The 21,702-nt window shown below is 44.0% G+C and overlaps 1 protein-coding gene across 4 annotated transcripts in view; it reads right to left on the reverse strand.

Moving 5' to 3' along the window:
* Window positions 1–3,826: 3,826 nt before the first annotated feature.
* The window catches only part of TYRO3 (TYRO3 protein tyrosine kinase), a 41,731-nt gene continuing 23,855 nt past the window's right edge, over window positions 3,827–21,702 (reverse strand). For all 4 annotated transcript variants that reach the window (XM_050336505.1, XM_050336506.1, XM_050336507.1 and 1 more), the window contains 10 exons: window positions 19,570–19,699; window positions 18,674–18,774; window positions 17,523–17,618; window positions 15,061–15,141; window positions 13,309–13,401; window positions 12,625–12,746; window positions 12,214–12,323; window positions 10,712–10,871; window positions 9,153–9,289; window positions 3,827–6,279 (listed from right to left, as the gene is read on the reverse strand). In XM_050336505.1, the coding sequence (XP_050192462.1) occupies window positions 5,904–6,279; window positions 9,153–9,289; window positions 10,712–10,871; window positions 12,214–12,323; window positions 12,625–12,746; window positions 13,309–13,401; window positions 15,061–15,141; window positions 17,523–17,618; window positions 18,674–18,774; window positions 19,570–19,699 (1,406 nt within the window). In that variant the 3' untranslated portion in view covers window positions 3,827–5,903. The remainder of the gene's footprint in view (window positions 6,280–9,152; window positions 9,290–10,711; window positions 10,872–12,213; window positions 12,324–12,624; window positions 12,747–13,308; window positions 13,402–15,060; window positions 15,142–17,522; window positions 17,619–18,673; window positions 18,775–19,569; window positions 19,700–21,702) is intronic.

A 21,702-nucleotide genomic window follows, 5' to 3' on the forward strand; every position in this document is an offset into this window, starting at 1 on the left:
GCTGGCCCCAGCCGCTGGGACCCCAAATTTTAGCAGAGGGGGAGCTAACAAATATTGGGAAGAGGGGTCTTAAACTGCCCCAGCTGTGTGCTGAGTGAAGGCCAAGCCTTGAAGTTTGGATTTGACACAGTTTTTTTTTTAACTTAGCAGGGGTTCTGGCAACAGCCTGCTTTGTTCTGGGGCACAGTTTGGGTCCCCTGTATAAGCTCCAACTCTGCACCTTCTTTTGTCCTTACACCCTGCAGCTTGGGTACAAGGTTCATGGTGACCAAGAGGTTGTTAAAGCTCAGTCCCTCCTCATACGCCCAGCCATATGCCTGCACAGTATCTCTGCTCCTCTTTCTCTTCGTGTATCTTTGTGTAAGAGGAGAGATACTATAGACAAATAATACCAGGAAATGTATTAATTAGGTCTGAACCTTACCTGATGTTGGGGAGGTGTGCTGCCTTACATCATCTAGCAATGTGAATCTTGGGTATTTTTAGCTTCTTTTAAGGCAATTTAAAAAGAAGAAAACAATGAGAGGCAGCAGGGAGTGACCAAAGGGCTCTCTGCTCTCACTAGCACTGTGTTGCATAAGCAAAAGTGGCTCTTGCTGAGGCTCATTGGCAGAATGGAAGTGAAGAGGCAGCAGCAGTCTCCCACGCAGCTCGGATAATGACAGGGTAGCAGCCAGGATCGTTGTCTTATGTATTAATTAAGAAAGCAGCGACCTTTTGAATTTGCAGCACTAACTGCCATGTTGCAGTGTACAGAGCGTGCTTCTCTCCAATGACCCGCCATTTCTTTCAGCTCCCCATTTTTTTCACCTTTACTGGCATTGTATATTTCTCAGCATATGGTGCAGTATCTTATACTCCCAATTAGACCGTTTAAGCATGCAAGCCCTCTTTCCTCATCACGAATTCCTGCTTCCTCACACTGCAGGCTGGCAAGAGCCAGCTCCTATAGAGACTCTTCTGGAAACTAGTCTAGTCCCATAAAACCTATACTGAACTGAGCAAAGCTTAAAAAGCAAGTGCCATTTATTTCCTGGGGTCACACATTTCTTCCAGTTCTATTTTATGCCAGTGAAAAGAAACTGGAGGAGAAAAAAGCTATTTAGATGCTTTCTGTGCTGCTTAAATACCTGCTTTCTAACTTCAGTCCTATGTCATATATGACCAACATATGATCCATTTCACCTAATTGCATTTGGGAATGACTTGGCTTGGCATGCCTCAAGCTGGAGGATCCCTGGAGTAACCTGTAAGTGAGGATTTGATCATCTTTGTTTTGTGCTAGACCTCAGTGCAGTGACTGAGGTCTTATTCATACTGACGTTGATTTCCTTTTATATGATGGAGCAAACGCAATCCAAACCCATGTCCATCGGTCCTTTCTGTTCTTGGACAAAGTAACTGATTTTTAGCTCTGTTTCCCATGGTAACAAGGCTCTCTGATCACCAGCTGCACGTGTTGGCCCTAATAGCTTTTGAATCCACTGCTTTATTTCAGCCAAATGCGATGGCAAGACTGAGGTCTGAAGGATAATTAAGTTTCTACAAGTTTTCTGAAAACAGGCTGCATGTTGCAGACCCCATTAGTGCCACATCGGTACCTTCACTGAAGGTGGAAATTCAATGAGCTCATATTGGACACCAGAGACTCCGCCAAGGGAAAAAGTCTTATAAGTACCTTAAACAGGGGCAAGGTTCACCCACAGTTTGCAATCACCCATGGGATGCAAATCCACATGAATCCAGTCGTTGTAGAACAACTTGCTATTTTAAGGGAGCACAACAGGTGTGAAATAACAAATCAGTATAAAATTAGGACTGTGTGTTGAGGGTCCCTCACAGAAATCCCTGGTAAAAAAAATGAGGATTTGCAAAACTTGGTGGCTGCTGCACATCAGGGGAGAATGAATACTACCAGCCACGTACAGAATGTAAATCAGGAAAATATTTATGTGCAAATATTGTTCCTTTCTCTGGTCAGCCAAACTCAAATGTTTATTCAAAATTAACTGCATTTCACTTCAAGAGAGTGTTTTTTATGGAGTCAAGAGTGCAACGTTTCCCTCCAAAGGACAGGACAAGAAGGAAGGTGGCTGGTCCCAGGGTAGCTGTGCATTAGCTCCAAGGTATATCCATGCACTGCAAGTATCTGCTGAGCCATCAACCTTGAACACTTTCAGCAATTCTCCACACTTACTAGGTACTGGATCAGGCTGGAGTATCCCCATATCTGCAGGCTGAGCAGCCAGCACAGCCCACAGTCTAGGGCCCATCAGTCAGCCCTGGCACTGGAGCTGACAGGGGTATGTCTCCTCACACATTTACTACTCCTACACAACAGAGACGGTACTGTGAGATTCTGCTGTGCTCTTGCTAAGCACTGTGGGATCATGCTGCCTCACAGCTGAGTTGGTAACTGCCCCAAGTGGCTTAAGCCTCTGTTAAAAAGAAGGAGACCATATCCCATCCTCAGAGAGATGTGGATGGAGGAGGAGTGTGGTCAGGATTACCTGTGTGGGAGAGAAGTTGCTTCAGCATAAACAAGCAATGTCCCTTAGCCCTCTCACTGCAATGGATGGGGAAAGGGCTGCTGCTTGGGAGGATGGGAGGGACTGCGCTGTTGTACTAGGGTGATGGGAAAAAAAGCGTGGTTGGGGGGGAAACACTTTGTTTAATTTGTGCCAGGCTGGTTCCTAAATCAGAACTGTTAGGATGAAGCTTCCCTGGGGTCAGGATCACAGCATTGTCTCCAAGCAGATGAAGAGACAGGCCAGCTGTGTACAGCCTCTTTGTGATTTAAGAGCAACACATGGCAGGGCATTTGGGCTGGACCAGAGCATCTCATTCTTTAACAAAACACACAGCCAGCCCCCACCTCAGACCCTTGCCTAGTCCCAGCTGAGGAAATGCCTTCTCTATTCTGGGAAGTCATATATAAAATTCCACATCTCTGCCTTCTGACTCCCTTGTTTGTTGTCTTGACAGCTTTCCTCATCTGTCTCCATTTTAAAATCTCCTTTCCTCCCTCTTTTCTCAGTAGCTCTTCTTCTAGTGTCGCTTCTCCTATTCACAACACAGCCTCATTTGTACCTGGTCTGTCCAAGCTTGTGTGTGAAAGGATTAAATCATCATTTGAAACAAATCCAAGGGACATCCCTGGGCACTGGAATCTTAAAATATTAACAATATCAGCCACTTTGTACTTCAGAAGTCATTTTTCCTGCATTGCAGATGGGGGGTGAGTCCTAGTACCGTTTACCATCACTCTTCCTCTCTGCGTGAGTTGCAGGCAGAGGGCGTGCAGCGTGTTGTTTGCTGATGAAGAATAAAAGCACGAGGTACACCTTTTCTTCTCGGTGAGCTGGAAATCCAGGGGCTCTTTTATGTTGTGCTTGGAACATTTGACTCAGCAGCTGAATTCTACCCACCGCCTCCAAACCTCTATTCTGCTGAGAGCACTGCCAGTAGTTGGATGGGTGCACACAACACTTTTCAAGAAGGAACTGACACAGAGGTTTTGCATTCCCAGGTAGGATGCAGCATGTGGGCTTCTCCCCAGGTTCCTGCTCAGCGGTGGCTGCAGAGCCTCTCTTTGTGGAACCACTGGCCCGTGCCCATCAGATTTTGGCCTTCACAGTCTCAAGGTTGGAGCAATGCAGAGTAACTGTCATCTGGGGAGGCCAAACATGTCCTCTGTCTCCAAGAGGTAGTCCAATCATTCTTGGCGAAGGCAAAAAGATGGCTTTCAGCTGGGGCTGACATTTGCTGTGGCCCCACACAGTTAGTGAGCATCACACAAGCTCTGCCACACACAAGAGGCTGGGACTCAAACACAGTACATGTTTTATTATTAAAAAATGCATAAAAACTAAAGACATGCTTCCCAGAGTTAGAGTCTATATGTACATCTGCGCTTCCCAGGCAGTTGCAGGGAGCTTAGTCTTCTGCCCTCACTGCAACCATGCATTGCACAGGTGTTTCTTACCCTTTGTTAGGTGTTCTCACCTGCATTTACAGCATTCCAGCCAAATGAAGAGAAAACCCTGTACTGCCTGGGGTGTAATATGGTGCAGTTTGTATCTGTGACTGAGAAACTGTGCTGAACTTCTAGAGACACCTGTAGGACATCTCTGTTCAGTAGGAAACTTTACAGAAAGGACCCATGCCCAGGTAGCAGGCTGAAATTCCCCTTCCCTAGGAAGAGTTCTCACTAAGGGCTGAAACTGGACCTGAATTTCATAGTTAGATCCCAAATTTACAATAGGCAAATACCGGGCATCAAAGGATTGAGTGTTCTGATACCAAATCTGCAATCTCATTTGACTTATTGGTCCCACCTTTGCCAACTCAGCAAATGCTGGCGTTTGTGGTATTCATATCTGAGGAAGTGCAATGTGGAATCCTAAGTCTTGTGATACTGCCGAGTTTTCAGCGCAGTGAAAATCAAAGAAATTAAGATCTAGCAAATATTTAGGATACGTAGAGCAAGATGTAACTGCACTTCCTTGCTGGGAACCACTGCACAAAACAAAGGCTGATTTACAGTAAAATATTAAATTATTAAAAACCACACAAGCATTTGCAGTTACAGTGAGTCAGACATGCTGATTGGAAAACAAAACAAAACCCAAAGAGCAAAACCATCAATTTTGCCCTGTCTGGAAGGCTGCAGTGATACTAGTCTATGTTTTATGTGACTTTTACAGCATACCAGAAAACCTCCTAAATAGGAAGGCCAGTGGTTCTCAAGCTTTTTCATCATGAGGCCTCTCTCTTCAGAGATCTCCCAGTTCATCCCTTCCCCCAACTCACACATCTTCTCAAAGCTGATTTCACACCGTCACTATAGCAGCTACAGTACTTGATTATTTGAAGAAGTCATAGGACTAATAAAGAGAATGATTAAACAAATCTGATTTTGAAGCAAATGCTGGAACCTGTTCCTGCTGAAACTGAAGCAAGTCTGCCATTCTGTATCTCAGCCTCCTCCTTCCTCTCCTGGAGGGCAGCACTTACCATTAATTGGCAGTGTTTCTCCATACTGCTGTTAAGTCCTCTCTACACTGTTTCCTTTCCATTCCTTTGAAGTTGGATTCTGCCCTCACACATGCCAGCTGCTCTCACTCCCTTTGCATTTTAACGTCAGCTGCAAGTCTAGTCAGGCCTGAACTGGCATCAAACGGAAGAAAAAGAAAGACATAAAAAGGTACATGGGATGAAAAGGAATGCTGGATTTTCTTTTTTTTTCTAATTTTCTTTCTCACCAAAACATTTGAAACTCCTAAAACAGTCCCGGACCGAGGAAGCGGCAAATGTCACTGCATGAAATAAGCCAGATGCTCAAATTCAGTGCTGGGTAGAAGCAGATCTGCTGATCAGTTTGAGAACCACTGAGGTAGGCAACAAGTCTAGGCAGTACTGCTGAGTGAACACGAGGGGAATCTTGCCCTCTTGTCCTGAATGACAGTGTAAATACCCACTAGTGTTTTCAGAGGTACCAGTCCCGAAGTCACGCAGCCAGGATTGAAGACACCATCTACACAAGAGCAAGCACTGACTGAACAGAAGGTGTATTCAGTTCTGCTCCAGCATTCAGTGAGAAGGAGCAGAGCAGAGCAGACTCTGACTGCCACCTTAGCTCTGAACTCCTTTTAGCAGGATGTGGTCAACCTGTAATCCTGCTGCCCCTCAGCCCCAAATCCAAGGGGTTGTTGGGGTTGCGGTTCTTCCAAGCTGTTTGCCACTGCAGCCCACATAGGTGGTGAAAGCTACAAAAGCTGCCAAGAGCTCTGGCCAGTTCCGTTCAAAGCCATTCCAGATCCAGCATCAGAGCCCCAGGCGACATGGCATCGTGCTGCACACAACCAGTCTCAGGAAAGCAGAATGTCACTGCTATGTACAGGCTAACAATTTTTCCCTCCTCCTGTCTCTAGCTCATACAGCAGGCTTTTGTCCTCCCCTTCCTGCCCATCTGGATGCCTTTCACCCTCAGCATCATCTCCAAGGCACAAGGGGCTCATGATGTAGCGATAGTCACTTGTGACAGCAGCAGCTGCCCCAGCAACAGTCTCTTCAGCATCCATATTCCCAAAGGAGGTGTGCAGGGCAGGGTCACTTGCAGATGCCTCTTTGTCCTTCCCAATGTTGACATAGAGAGGATCTTGACTGGAAGAGAGTGTGGACATCCTCCCACGAATCATTTCCAGCTGAGACCGGAGCACTCCAAAGCTGGGGCGTAGCTTGGGCTCAGGATGCCAACATCTACACATGAGATCGTAGCTGCAAAATAGAGGAAGACAAGAGCCTTGAGAAGCAGAGCAGCCATGCCCTGCACCTCTGAAAAGGGTCTTTGGGCAGTGCAGCTTAAAAAGTACAGACACTTTTCCCAAAATCTATCAGCTTTGGCCTTGCCCAGGTGATACAGCATGCAGACGGCCATTATGGATCTAATTTGTTGTCCCCATTTTCAGAGGCATTCTCACTTTGGTCAAAATAGTTATTTAGACAGTATCAAAAACCCCCAAAGCACTGTCAACACATGCTGAATTTCTTGGTAAAACCCTTGTTTTGCTGTCTCTAGGGAGCTAAAATAGGATGATGTGACATCACCTAGTAATAGCTTTTGAATTTATTCGCAAAAAGTATCCTCACAACCTCTGCCACATCTGAAGCCATCCCTCCAAATTTTAGTTCAAGAGCAGATAAATCACAAGAAGAAAACAAATACTGAACTGTGGGAGGCACAAGTTATGTCCAGAGTATTCACACTGTGTTAACTCAGTGCTCCTGGAGTAACTGAGCTGTGCTGCAGTTTCTGCCTGACAGGTTGTCAGCGGGACTGGAGAAAAGCACATGGGGTTTGTTTAGAGGACTGTTAAAGAATGGACAACAACTTCACTGCTGGAAGAGGGATGCTGAAATGGCCTTTCCACTACAAAGACAGGACCCCTATGCAGAAGATTTGTTCCGTGCCTCAGGCCCCATCCTGAAGCATTTCTCACTTCTCCTGTGAGCCACCTCAGCTCTGGTTGAATAAAGGCCAGCATGAGGAGACACCACTGATTCCTATGGCCTGTGCTTGGGCAAGGGGAGAGAGGATCTGCTCCCCTGTGGCTGCTTTCCCAGCTCAGTGTCTGTGCTGGCTGGCCTCCCACCGGCCAGGCCTCGGACTGGAGCACGGCCAGAGCCATTGTCCTCCTCCTCTTTGTGCATCACCCACAAGACTGGCAGCTGCATTCCTATGGTGTTATTGTTGCCAGTTTTGCAGGGAACAGTAACAAAGCACAGTGCTGGTGCTGAAAAACACTGCATACAAATGAACCTCAGTTAGACTTGTAAATGGAAAAAATCTGATATGGCCTTTACTGGGAAATAAAGCATTTAATGATGGGTTTTATTTTACTTTTTGTGTTCCTTGCCTGCTATCAGATTTACAAGACTGTTTTTGATCTCACATTACTCTTACAGAAAGCTTCTATGGTTCAGTTGCCTTAATCCTGATTAATCCTTCACTAACAGTAGAAATAATTCTAAATGTCCAGATAAAACACAAACTTCCTATTCTGTGTCACCAAATTAAACACTTTCTTTTCCCCTCACTGTCAATCAGCAGAAATTCATTTGGAAGAGAGGTAGAAAACTACTGGCTCTACTCAATCAGCTCCAAAACTCCATTTCCCCAGTACCCTACTTCTGATCATGTCCAGTAGCAATCCTTAGGGAAAGCACGTAAACTGAAGGTGGGTGTGTAATGAGATCTTTCTGGTATATTCTCTCAGCTCTCAACAACCTGTAGCTCAAGGGCCTTGCAAAATGGCGGTTGTACCTTTTCAGTAGTTTTTGATGGATTTTACTCTAATGCCTACCTAGTAGGTTTTTGAATCTCTTCTCTACTTTCTGTATCTATAACATCCTACAGCCACAAGCTCCACAACTTGGAATCGAAGCTACTCACAGCAGTAAAGATGAAGACACGTAATGAATTTAAGCAGTGATATAACAATGCTTTCATTTCAACTCAGTAGCAGCTAAAATGAACTGTCGAGAAGATAAAAGTGTATAGCTTTAGTAACAAGAGAACAGATTATTCCCCACGTGTAAAAAAAAAGGAAAAGGAGAAAGAAACCGCATGAAATAATCCACCATCAAAGCAGGAGGGAAGAGGAACAACAGAGGACTTCATGTTGTCCATTTTACATACATGGAACTGCTTGAAAAGACCACTAGATTCAGTGCTCATAGTTATGTCTTGTATTAGGCACAACACAGAGAAAACAGACTTGCTTGGGCCCTCAGTGAAATGATTTCTCCTTGTCCAGACAAGGCAAGCTTTTACCCTGGGATAAGTTATGTTGACACTCCCTGAGAGATCTTGGCCCCACGTGTGGAGTCCAGGAAACTCCATCCACCATCCACGGAGCAAGGGCTCCTGAGCAAACATTTCACATAACATGCTGCCCAAGAGTGGTGCTTTGGTTGCAGGACTAAGTCAGGAGCACAGGCTGCAGCATGTGGCTGCCTGATGCCCTGAGGACTATCCGAGTCCTTCCTGAAAGTCTGTAAATGTCTGAAACCACTATCTGCAAGATTGTCCTGGTTTTGTTTCCACCTGTAATTTACAGTGGGACACTGACCTACAGAACTTTAGATTCACCTATCTGCTCTTTTCTCTTTCAACCTGATATTTCTGAGAGTAGTAGATCCAGTTTTGAAGACTGAGCCAAGCTTTGAAAGACACATGCAGGCCACTGCCTCTGCAACCCAGTTTCCTTGTAGTCTTGCTAGACTGCCTTCTGTTCAGCCTTCAGGGTGTGCCATGAAACTCATCCCTTTGCTCAGATGTTGGCCTGAGAAGGCAGGGAGTAGTTTCTATATAACAGCTATATACAGTCTCCACAAAGCCAAGAGCTGCTAATGTTGACACTGTTCAAACCCTTGAGCCAAGTTAGCTGCTTGTGTAGTTCCCACAGGATCCTGGGAGCTCTGCCAGCAGAGAATATCTGGTGGCTAACCCAGAGACTTTCTAGTGAATGCCTCTGTGTACTAGAAAGTGGATAGATTCAGATCAGCATTCCAGCCAGATGCCTCTGTTTCCTTCCAGCGAGCCAAACTTCTCAAGAAATCATATGTCAGCAGGGTGAGGGAGTACTCACACATCTTCCAGGCACTCCGGTGGCTGTTTCAGCCTGTTCCCACTGATGAGGTAGTTGTAGATTTCTGCATTCTCAATGCCAGCATAAGGAGTTTGCCCTCTGGTCACAATCTCCCACATGGTCACCCCGAATGCCCACTGAAAGAGAACAGCACACAGAACAAGTGTACAGACAGTTCCCTGCTCACTGGGGTGGGGTTTCAGTATGCTCAGACTATGCTGACCCTCCCAGTCTCGGTTAATGTCATGTGAACAGCAGTGATGCAAGGGCTATCCAAACTCTAGCTAGACAACAGAAATGACCCATCAGATGCAGCTGATGCTGCCATACCGTCTTAGGAGATGGCTGAAGGCCCTTTCTAACCCCATTCTGCAGTAGAGTAGGGGAAGATTTGGGAGCTGCTGCTGTCTTCCACCTGCAGACCTCTCGCAAGCATCTCCTACTCATGGTTCTTTAAGGTATGCAGTATTGCTTTTGTGGTTCCCAGCTATAAGAAGATTTTGGTTTGGGGCTCACAAATCAGTTTCTTAATTCACTGAACCAGATTCCGAGTTTCTAGTAATGTACAGGCACAAGTGAAAGCAGAGTTTAGCCAATAAGCAGATCAAGGAACAAACCATTTATGGCTCACCTTCATTGCTGCTCTGCACTGCAACAGTCGTACTTGTACAATTCAACCGCAAGGTTTGTTAGGTGCTAAAAACTATTATTTTCATAAGCAAACCCCTGTCCAGTATCTATTGTAAACTGGTTGAACTAGTGATCACCAATCACTAAAAATTGTCTACAGTTGTTACAGCAATCACTGAGCAACACAGCAGCCACATTACAAGGCACTCTCCAGGTACATTGTAACATGGATAATGGGAAAGGCAAGTCCACAGGACTGAAGGACAAAACTAATGTGAAAATGGACAAAACTAATGTGAAAACAGATAAAAGGTAGCAAGGAAGAGAGGAGACAGTATCAGAAAAAAAAAAAAAAAAAAGAAGAACAACGAAAAAAACCAAAGGGAAAATACGCAACAATTTCAGATGAATGGGTTTAGCCTTGCTCCCCAGGGGCAAAGTTATGGGGAGTGTCTAAGCACTGAAGTATTCAGATCTATGAAGTTCCACCAATGCCTCTTGTAGCACAGAGAACTTTTGCTGTACTTACATGCAAGTGTGTGGGTTACATGCACTTCAAATGTCACCTTCAAACTTTCGTGGAGAAGAGAAAGTAAAAAGAATAAGAAAGAAGAAACTGCATAAAGAAAGAGGAAAAGGAAGAGGAACAGGGAAAGGTGAAGAAAAGGATGGGGATAAGCACTGAAAAATAAAGGACAAAAGGACAAGAAGAGGAAAAGGGTTGATGTCTTCTGCCATACACCACTCTCACATATTTTTAGTCTTGAGTTCTGACAACACTGAAGGCAGAGGTAGCACCATCCCTCAAACCCAAGGCAAGTTCCCTTTCCCATCACCAGGGTCTTTTCCGACATTCACTGGATACAGAAAGATTCCTCCACTTCAGCAGGAATACAAGTGGTCTCCAAATGCATCAGAGCAAAACTCACCACATCGCTGTGCGTTGTGTACAGATTATCTGCCAGACTTTCCAGAGCAAGCCACTTCACTGGCAGCTTGGAGGCACATCCCTGACGGTAGTAGTCTCCACTGTAGATTTTCTTAGAAAGTCCAAAGTCTGCAACACTCACATTCATGTTCTCATCCAACCTACGGGAAAGTTTTCATGATTGAGGAAAGTATTTTTTGGCTATGTCAGGCAAGAAAAATAAAACAAACCAAAAAACCAATGTTCAGGGAACTGAAAATATAGTTCGTCAAGTATTACCCAAGAGGATAATGATTTCATCTACTTGATGATCGATGTGGAACACTTTAGTGGTCTCAAATCATCTCCTTCAGACTAACAGGGAAATTATTAGGACTAATGAAGTAAGGAAATGGATATGCTCAGATGGTCAACTCTGTTACACAAAGAAAACTTAGATACTTTCTGTAGTTTCCAAGATTATCACAGGACATCTGCAGGTGCTCAGTGCTACCACCAAGGCCTGGTGAATGGTCTGAATTGCCCTGTCACCCACTTAAACCTAGACACATTGGTAGGCAATGCAAGTAAAACCCACAAAGACTTCATGCTCCCAGGCCTCATAAAGGACTCACTGCTTTCCCCAGATGTGCTGAAACATGCATTCAGCTTCCTCTGGAGGAAGTCAGCAAAAATAGGAAATCAGAATGGGTTTTCTTGTAAATGTCAAAGCAGGCTAACCTATCATTTTTCATTATGACTATTAGGCTCTTATCTGTACATCTGGACATTCAAATGCCTTTAGAAATCTGTGTCTCATTGCGGATTTTATCAGTTTTTGTGGTTTTGGTCAGAGACAGAGTTCTGCTTGTCAGAATGGCTTGTTCCTTACTCTGTTCTTAGGGAAGAAGTAGAGTGGAAAGAAGAAAGATGACTTCTCTACCGTTCAAAGCAGTCAAGTTCGTTTGGTGTCAAGAACAGTGAAGTAAGATCGCACTGTGTGTTTACCATTTTTAAAGACATTCTCCACCAGCTTTCAAGGAAACTACATTTCTTATATTGTCATAATCAAATCCTCAAAATAGATACAAGAAATACAGACTTCAGGCTATAATGACAGTACTTTTCTCCTAACACAGCCAAACCCATTCTCTTCTGTTGGTTACATTATATTGTGGGACAAAGAGCCTACACTGACACACAGCCACTAGAGTAGCTTCTAATTACAAACACATATTGTAATCAACTTTATGAAATTATATGTGCAGACCAAGGATGGAAAAGTTCCTTATAAAAAAGGTTTATTTGAAAACTCAGAGGGACTTCAGGAGTCACTCCTTGCCCCCAGCACCACCATCACACACCCCACTACCCTGGCCATGGCTCCCGTGTCTATTGTCACTCAAATGCAAGGACCATTATTCTCGCACAGAAACCCTCCCCACTTCTGTCATGCAAAAGTTTTCTCTTCCCTCCCTCACCCACTCTGGTCTTTTTTTTCTCTAAAAACTCATGGTCACTTACATGCAGTTCCGAGCTGCAAGGTCCCTGTGTATGAAATTTTTTGAGCTCAAGTACTCCATCCCACTGGCAATGTCAATCATGAACTTGAGGAGTGTCTGAACAGGCAAGTTCTGTAAGAAATAACAGTTTAAGTTCTGTTCCTGGAAGCTTTCAACACATACGGCAAAACTGCAAAATTTGCTGCTAGCTTAAAGAGCAGAGATGGGGAATATAGGGAGGGGATGGAATGGAGGAGCTGGTCCTCAACATGCATGAAATTAAATACTTCAACATCACATCTCACAACCTTCTCTGGTATTAAAATACAGTCATCTGCCAGCGCCTTTGGGAGACCAACCCTGAAGTGCTCTGAGTACATTCTCTGAAAATCCATACCCTTCCAGAAGGAATTCTACTGCAAGACAGACTTACGAAAGGGTTTTCCCCAATCCGTGACATCAGCAGAAAAGCATGGAGGTCTCCGTGCTTCATGAAGGGCAGGATAACCATGGGAATTGGGAGACGGCCTTTGGGACGGCTCCGCAGACTGACTCCTGATGAGGACACACACAGAAAAGGGATGTTAGCAAACAGATCACTCCCAAGTGGAATCTTAAAGGTTGCTGTGCCTTTCTCTTACAAATCTGGAGGAAAATGTGCAGTTTTGGCAGGTAGATTCCATGCTCCAGGCCCCTTTCCATGACTTCACGTTGGGAGGTGTTAAAGTACCTCTATGCCTGTTTGTTTCAGAGGCATTTATTAATGGTGCCTAGTGCCTCTCAGTTCTTCTTGCAGGACCTGCTACAAATGTTTCTAGGATCACTCCAGAGCAGACAGCCCCAAACCCCAGGCTTTGCAGTAGAACCTACACATTCTGGAAATTGCCTGTGTTCCACAGTGCCCACCCACAAATGTCTTGCTTCTTACTCGGCAAGTGTTGAGAGCTCTCACACACACTGGGCCCACTGAAGAAGCAGTGCTGATCTGTGCAGGACTCCAGGCAGCACAGAGGTGGCTGTGCTAGCACTGCTGATGAACAGCAGTGGGGAGTGAGGCTGTGTGGGATTGTGCAGGAACAGAAGGTGCTCTGTGGCACAAGCAGCAATGCTGGCTTACCAATCAGTTTAGTGACGTGCGGGTGGTCAAATTCCTTCATACATGCAGCCTCTCGCAGGAACTCCTCAATGTCGGTCGACGTAAAGATGTCCGCTGGAAAAAGTGACTGTAAGTTTTCCTCCTTTGTGGGTGGCTCCAAGGGACTTTACAAATAATGACTATCAGAAGCTTGTTCTTTGTGGCACAGCACATCCTCCCAGACCTATAGCTAGATAAGCCATTTTACAAGAAAGCAGAGCCTGACACTCTCCCCTGGGATGGGCAGCAGTAAGCACACATCAGGGACATCTGGTAAACTGGTTCTTGGCAGACTAAAGAACTGCTGATTAGCAGCTCTTTTCTCAGTAAGAATTTTCCTTGGAAGCTGTGCAAACCATGTAGGGGTTAAAGATGTAAGAATTAATTAGGTAAAAGAACCTAAACTACAGTGTCACAAAGAGGAGACATCACACAAATGAAAGAAAACGTTGAAACTGAGGAGATGGTCTGAAGCCCCTGGCTGACACAGCAGACCCCAATTCACCTCTGATAAGGATGGCATGAAAGATCAGTGGTTCTCTGTCTCTTAGCATACCTTAGTCTTCTAAGGTGCTAGAGGTAAGATTTCTTAAATAACCACACTACTGGAGAGAGTGGAACAAATTCAGCAGTGACATACATCAGCATAAATTTGGAGTAAATTATTTCTCATTGCTATTACTCCAGATTTATGGAAATATATCAATATAATGAAGAATTAGCCCAGTCGACTACTTCCCCCACTTCTGTAGCTGCATTTTAGCAGGAGTCCTCCAGTCCTGCTGCAAGATCAGACTCAGACCTGTAGGGGAGTATTCATAGTATCTGCTTTAGGCAAGTAATTTCAATATGATTCAGAAGATAAAAGCATATTCCCTTTTTACAGTCATTGGAGAAAGGAAGGTGCCTCTGGAGGCTGACAGATTGTTCCTAAGTTAGATGCCTGAAGGTAGACAGTTGACTACACAAAAGCTTGCAAACTGATTAGAATTATTGCTGAAGCTGGATTAAATTGATACAACTTACACTAGTGTGATACTAGGATATTTAGTACAAGCTGGTATTCTGTGACAGCAAACTGAGCTCCAGAAGTAAGTGAGTGTGACTCTGCTTTCAGTCAGTCTCAGTTAATTTTTGCCTTACAGGCAACAGGGACGAAATAACCTATATAAACACACATATATGCACAGACTTGCTTTGATTTATACCTATCTCTTAATTGCTTCTCTTGTTACAGACTTCTGCCTGATGAACGTGTTAGTTGCCCTTGTTCTATATACTCATCAAATGACAAATCAGAAGGGAGTGAGGCTACTTAGTCAAATGTGCCTGACTGAGTTGAGTTAGCTTGTCACTGCATTCAGCCCAAACACTCTTCTGTTTATTCCAGGATATGTGCTTGGAGGAGCCCTGTCTTTCACTGCTGAATTATTAGGGCAAAGTGGACCTGTTTGAGCCGTCTGTGCCACATGATACAGTGGTTTTGATTGCACTCACCATGTGCTAGGTGCTGTAGAAGCAACTAGGGTGGTATAGGTCCTTCCCTGAAAAGCTTCCACCACAAAAAGACTGACATGAAAGGGATGGCAGACAACATGGGTAGAGTGGTAGAGTTGGAAGCTCAGAGAGGAGTAAAGAGCATCAGGAGATGTTTGCTGAGAGCAGAACAGACAACATTTAATCCTTCCAAGCTTTCTTTTCTTAAGTAATTCAGGTAGCCCTGCTCCCACTTACCTTTCAGCATCTTCACTGCAACTTTCTGGAAAGAGCCATCATCTAGCTTTAGTAGTGCCTCTCGAACTGACCCAAACTCCCCTGTGAAATGACCAGAGCAGGTAGTGAGGGAACACCTTCTTGTGAAGAAAGTACGATTCACAGCAGGTTCCCTTCAGGGGTTACTGGAAAGCAAGCTGAATAACCATAAGTAATGCTTCATTTTTCATTCTGCAGTTCCAGACATCAACTTTCAGCATATGTGTGCCTAGAAGAGGCAGCACTACCAGTAGATAAAGATCACTGTGCTGGCAGTCCAGAAGGCAAAGGAAAACAAGAGGGGAGAAAAGCAATCCCCAACCAGACAGACGATGCAGAGACAGAGTTTAAGCTGGGACTGTAGGCAGACATTTCTGGGGAAGCGATATCATGAGGGATGAGTTTGAGCAAGGTTCTGGTCAGAGAGGAGGCTATTAGCTGAGCAGCAAGTGGATGGATTGGCTAAGGCTCTCAGTATTAATAGCCATCAGAGCTGAGTGATGGTGCCAGACTAAACCATTTGAAACACAGTCAGCCTTATCTCTCAAAACTCAGGGAATGACTTCTATGAATCACAGTCGACCAGAGAAAACACAGACCACCTACTTGTGTGTGAGTGATACGCTGATTCACAGGAGGCAGTGTCTACTCTGGTATATTCTCTAAGGGAGATAAGAGGAAATGCAACAGGCCCAAACCTCTTCAAATTATTTTGGCCTGAAAAGGCTTTATACCACAGCCTAACAGCCCCTTTGTATTAGATCTGGCTATAGATTTGCTCTCCCTAATTTTGTAAGTGCCTACTCCACCCAAAAGGCATTAGTATGAGGAACTTTGGTACTGAAAAGAAGGAAGCAAAGTATGGCACTCAGGACACCCAGCCCTGGAAAACAATATCTTTCCACTAGCTTTCCACCAGTGTCCTTCACTACTGTATGGTACATGCTTACTACACAATAACCACAAGTAGTGGATCTGACCACAAAAGAGGAATATGGGAAGGAGCAAAGGCATTTCATGCTCCTTCCATACTATGGAGCTGTTGCTCAGCTGTAGAGTCAGCAGAGCCCAAGGTAATGCAGACTTGCCATCTTACAACCTGTGTGCTGAGTGTGGGGTTGAAGCAGTGGGGCTGACAACACAGATCAGATCCTGCCAGCTGGCATTCTCCCAGCAAGGCCTTCCCCTGGGGCCCCACTGCAGCTGATTTCAGTTTGTTACCTGCCAAGGTAACAAAGAGCCAAGAAGGAGACAGCCAAGTAGGGTTGAAGCAAGATCCCAGAAACTGGCCAACAGCTGATACTCACAAAGAGATGACACAGCTGTTTAATTGCTTAGCATTGTTAAGCCCTCTGAGACCACTTCTGCAGGAAGGTTATCTTCCTGCTCTGAAAGAATCGCGTTTGTTCTAGGAGGGATGGAGTGGAAGAATGCTCCCAATGTGAAAGGGTCAAAGAAAACTGCAATAAAACTAGTCTTATAAAGAAAAAAGAAGCAAAACACTTCAGCTTCCTTTTGCTTATGACCCTTACACGCTCCTCTCTTAGTTACTGGCTTTATCCTTACATGTTTTCACTTATTTCCAAAGACTGCCTTCAGACTGAGAAGTAGGGAAGGATAATTCAACAGTTAGCACACTGGTCTGCCATTTGGGAAATCTTAATTCAAACTCATCTTTTCACACATTGTTTCTGGGCCAGTCTCTCAGCTACAGTTAAGTGAGAAGCATCCCACTTTTGCTCTGACAATCCCTCCTCATCTGAAGACCTCTGAGAAATATTAGGAGCACCTGCGTAGGAGATCCAGAGGGAGATCCCCAGTCAGAAGCACTCCTAAGGACTTGAATTAATGAGTACAAATGTCAGCAAAATGCAGTACCTGTTCTAAATGTGCCTCCCTAAGAGCCCAAATTAAAATCTGGAGGCAAACCGCTCCAGACACTGAGAATACCTGAAACTGAATCAACTTATTTTTAGGGGTTGGAATGTTTGAGGTATATCACCTCTGTCTCTGTATTGTCTCAGCCTGTTTAATACTTCATGCATGCTTATGTAAATGGAAGGAATTCTATAGCACCATTTTGTTATTAGAAAGAGCGGAAGTTTAATTGAATATTCCTTTGTTTAAATCTCTGAAAGAAATTCACACACCAGTGAATCAACATCACTTTGGAAAGCTGAGCACAGACTGCAGTTCATGACTGTGTAGAGCCATATTATAGAATGGCTTAGCCAATGGCTTAGCCTCTTAGTTACGCTAAACCTCTGAAATGTTTTATCCCACTGGAAGGGATAGCTCCATTTTAATTGCCATTTAAGGAGGAGAGAAAATTGCCACAAGGAGGAGAGAAAACAGGCTGCTTAAAATTGCTTCTCCTTACTCAACAGTAAAGTTAATACAAGCGGGATTTTCAATGTAAAGCCCTGTTCAGTTTTAGTTCTTACCCTTGCCCAACATTCTTCCCAAGGTGAACTGCTGTTCCTGGATTAAGACATCTTTGAGTTTTGTCTTCAACTCATCACTTATCCCTACACTCTCCACTGGAAAAGAAACCAAAACATAAAAATGAAGAATTAATAAGGATACCTATATTTTCTGTCACAACATCAAGTATCACCTGTTCTAATATCTATCTCCAATCTGATTCCCATACTGTAAGCAGGAAACCAAAAAGGACAGTTCCCTAACATGTCCTCTAGCCTCACCACAGACAAGAGGCCAATAACTTTCAACCACAAGAAAATGTACCAACGGTACTTAAACGGAGAGGGCATGATAAAGCCACCCTCAAACACACCAAGAGCAACAGGAATATAGAACTAATGTAAATAACACTGAGAAGACAAAATCCAGTCAGAAGGGCCTGACTGACAGACACTGGTTCATACAGCTTAATTTAAGTTGATGGACTTGCACCCCTTTTCAATGACTGGCTCTCAGACTATTTCAAGTACAATGTAAGTCTCACAGCACCTGGCTGAGAAGGTGGTGTAATGTCAAAAAATTTATGGTCACTAGATTTAATGGAGAGACCTCTAAATCCAGGGAAGCAAAGTTAAAGACTCGTCCTAACCCAGCTATGCAGCGCTGCTACAGAGAACCATGCCCTTGATGAACCAGGAGAGAGAAATGAATCATCTTAACTCTGGCCACTCCTGTTACTCAGTCTCCTGTTTGATAAGTTACTTAATTCCTGGCTTTGCAAGACTGATTAATCGGTTCGTGCTTGTAGCACAGCTCAGCATGCTGAGTTTAAAGCGTACTGCTAATACTCTTGAGCTGTATTTATCTCACCGTTGTATAGTATTCCAGTCGAAGAAGTCCCTGTAATGTGAAACTGGGGCAGAGGAGGGGCGAATTCATGCCATGCTCTAATATACACAATGACTGTAGCTGTGATCAGCAAGTGCTAAGTAATTGGTATGGCAACAGCAATTCTGGTCTTTCATCTCTGCAATTCACAAGGCCTAAGCCTTCTTGTAAATTAATCCCATGTTTTTGATCCAAAAACATCAGTTTCAGTAAAAACAGAGAGAGCATAGTACATGCATGAACACATCTTCCGAGGCAGAATCACTCAGGTCGTTTTACTTACGTGTTGCTTCAATGAGCTCTGGGCCCTCCCTGTTGAAAGACCTGGCAGCTCTGAAATGGACTGCTGGATCCCCTCTGCCAACCACACTGCCAAAGGCATGGCTAGAAGGCAGAAAAGACACACAGGGCCATGATTACATGGACCATTCACTTCTAAAAGGGTGTGCTGGACAGTATGGATGATTTCTCACCCCTTGACATATAAATACTGCAGATTGTTTTGTTAAAGAGGGTGTAGCTGGAGAAGAGGAACAATGGGCTTATGCTGCCTTGCTAGCGCACCTAGAGGGAGTGAGAGCCTTCCAAAACAAGGGAATCACTGCTCCCCAGTGCTGGGAGAAGCTGCAGGTTGGGGCAGGTTGCAAGAGTCATATAAACAGAGATGCTGCTTTGAGAAGGAGGCCTGAGAGACTGAAAAGAATGGGAATCCTGCTTGCACCACAGCCAAGCAGCCAAGTGTCAGAGGTGATGGAAAGAAAACTTTACTGGGGATCCAGTGGATTCTGGGCAGTCAGGAAGTTACAATCAGCTGCTAGACTGAAAATCAGCATGGGATAAAGAGCTCAGTCCATAAGAATGTTTCATAAGTGAGTCTTTTCTCTTTGAATCTCTTAAGTAGCAGTGCTAAGAATTATCTTGATTTACTTTATATTTCTATAGTCTAATAAAACCTAGCTATTAACATAACATTTTTTCTACTGGTAGGCATCCCCAAAATTGTGGAAAAAAACCCCAACAGCCAGAAAACACCCCAAAAAACCCAACCAATACAGTTATCCAAAGAAAGTGTCAAAAGTACTCCATCAATAATGCTTTTTAAAAAATATTTGAATCAGAAACCACACTAGAAGAGAAAGCAGAGATCTCTCTAACCAACACAAGGAGAGCCTCCCTTACCCAAACCGAGTTTCCTTTCTTCTTTTCCGAAGGAGAATAAGAGCCAGGGCAACAGCAGTGACCAGAGCTGTGAGAATGCCCAATGCCACAGGAACCCAGGATGTCCCATAAGGAGGTTGCCTCTGGCCACCTAGATGATAGAGAGAACATCAGTCAGGAAATAGAAGACTGTAAATGATAAACAGACCAATTTCTTCTTTTTGCTTTTAAATGGAAAAGTCATGCTGCTGGACCTGGTGTTCACAGTGGATCCATGTATACTGGAATTTGGCATAAACAGCTGCTCAGTCAATCATCAGGAAAATTAGCTATTTCACACAGCAAAGGCAGAGCAGATGCACCTAGTTATCAGAAACTATTCTTAGTTCTGAGCCTTGAGAAAGCAAAAGGTGATGCACCAGATTATAGTACTTCACATAGGCTCATGATCTGCAGCACTTCAAGCTGGAGTTTCAGGATGAAAAGGTTGCTTAATGGGAGCATTCCCTGAGTAGGTTTCACCTTGTCCTACTTGAGGCAGTCATCAGAACCTTGATCAGGCTACACAGTACGCCCTGAATGTCAACCAGATAACATTTTGAAAGACAACAGAGAAAGACAATTGCCTCATGGCAATCTGGTTAAAAATATTTACATTTCTCCTCTAACTCCTCCCACAAAGAGAAGCACCCTAAGGGATTTGGTATTAGCTATAACTTCACAATGCTTTTTGGTTCAGTACAATTTCTCAATGTCTCTCTCCAAAAAAATGGTGAATTTTAAAAAGTGCCCTGTGAGTCAAGAAATAAGTTAGTGAGCCTACAGGTTCCAATTCTGAACTAATATTTGCTCCCAGAATATGTATACTTTTGACTACAAACTGTCTACAGAAGAAATGGAGATGCTGTCAATCTGAGTAAGCTCCAGGCAAGGAAAGTAAGCAATATAATTAAGAATAAAAAGAATATGATCTATGCCTGGCAAAAAAGTGATAAATTAACCTAATTCCCTGAGAGATTTCTTCTCCAAATACAATTACAAAAGCTTAAATGTGAATTTGAATGGGTTTATTAAAATCTAGGATAGCTCTCATATCTCCAAATTATTTAAGAGCAAACAAGAAAAGGTAACAGGTCCCTGAGCATCTCCATCTTCAAGCTCACTTGCTCACTGTCAGCAGCTGACTGTGCCTTAGCAGAAGGTAGGGAAGAATCATCTTTGATGATGTAAGTAATCCTATTATAAGTCATGACAGTGTAAGCAAACCTACCCCCCAAAGAGATGTTAGGTTGATGGGATGGGATTTGGACAAATCTCTGCACAGATGTGTACAAGAAGGAGTCAGACACCCTTACTGGCAGAGTCCTGGCAGGCAAGAGGCTTCTAAGGCTTGATTACCAGTTACATTGATGAACCTTATCCAAATTTTTAAAGGGGTAATATTAGTCTAAAAAACAGGTAGAGCTTAATGAAACAGAATTGTAGACCATCGAGAAAGCAGATTAGCACTTCTCCACTTGAAGCAAATTACCAGATCTTTAGTACTTATTTTCCAGCATCTTATCTCCTTCAGTGACTCACATACTTTTCTTACCCAGAAGGCTTTACAGGCTCTGGGTTTTATGATACTCCCTCTTGCTGCAACTTTTGACCCAGCCTTCAAGGCTGCTTATGAGGAGAGAGAGATGAGAAACAGAAGCTGTATTTCTCAAATACAATAAAGGTAACTCGAACCCTCTCCACAGTTCCCAAGCCAATCACTTGGGCTGTGTCTGCCAAACAATCAGGGTAGAAACAACTAACAACACTGATGTAAAAAGTCCTCTCTGATAGTAAATGATAAGGTTTCTTTCTCCCTATGGTGAGGCAAACCTCTCTTGGATTATTTTTCTAGTCTCTGTTAGCTGTCCTGGTGAGGGAGCAGAGATTTAGGTCAACTTCCAGGGAGTCCCTCCAAAAAGAGCGTGGATGAAAACAAAACAAAACTAAATTATTTTCCCTGTTTCTAAACTGCTGGGAATCAGGAGCCCATCCCACAGTTTATAGCAAATGTGTCAGAAATAAAAATGAACGCTGAAATTTGCTGCTCCTCCTCCTCCAGCCTACAAATCATTGCTTCCCACTCATTTCACTGAGATTGAGAGAATGGTTGCA

This window comes from Myiozetetes cayanensis, unplaced genomic scaffold, assembly GCF_022539395.1.
Source record: "Myiozetetes cayanensis isolate MyiCay16 unplaced genomic scaffold, myiCay2020 scf6-25, whole genome shotgun sequence".
Lineage (NCBI taxonomy): Eukaryota > Metazoa > Chordata > Aves > Passeriformes > Tyrannidae > Myiozetetes > Myiozetetes cayanensis.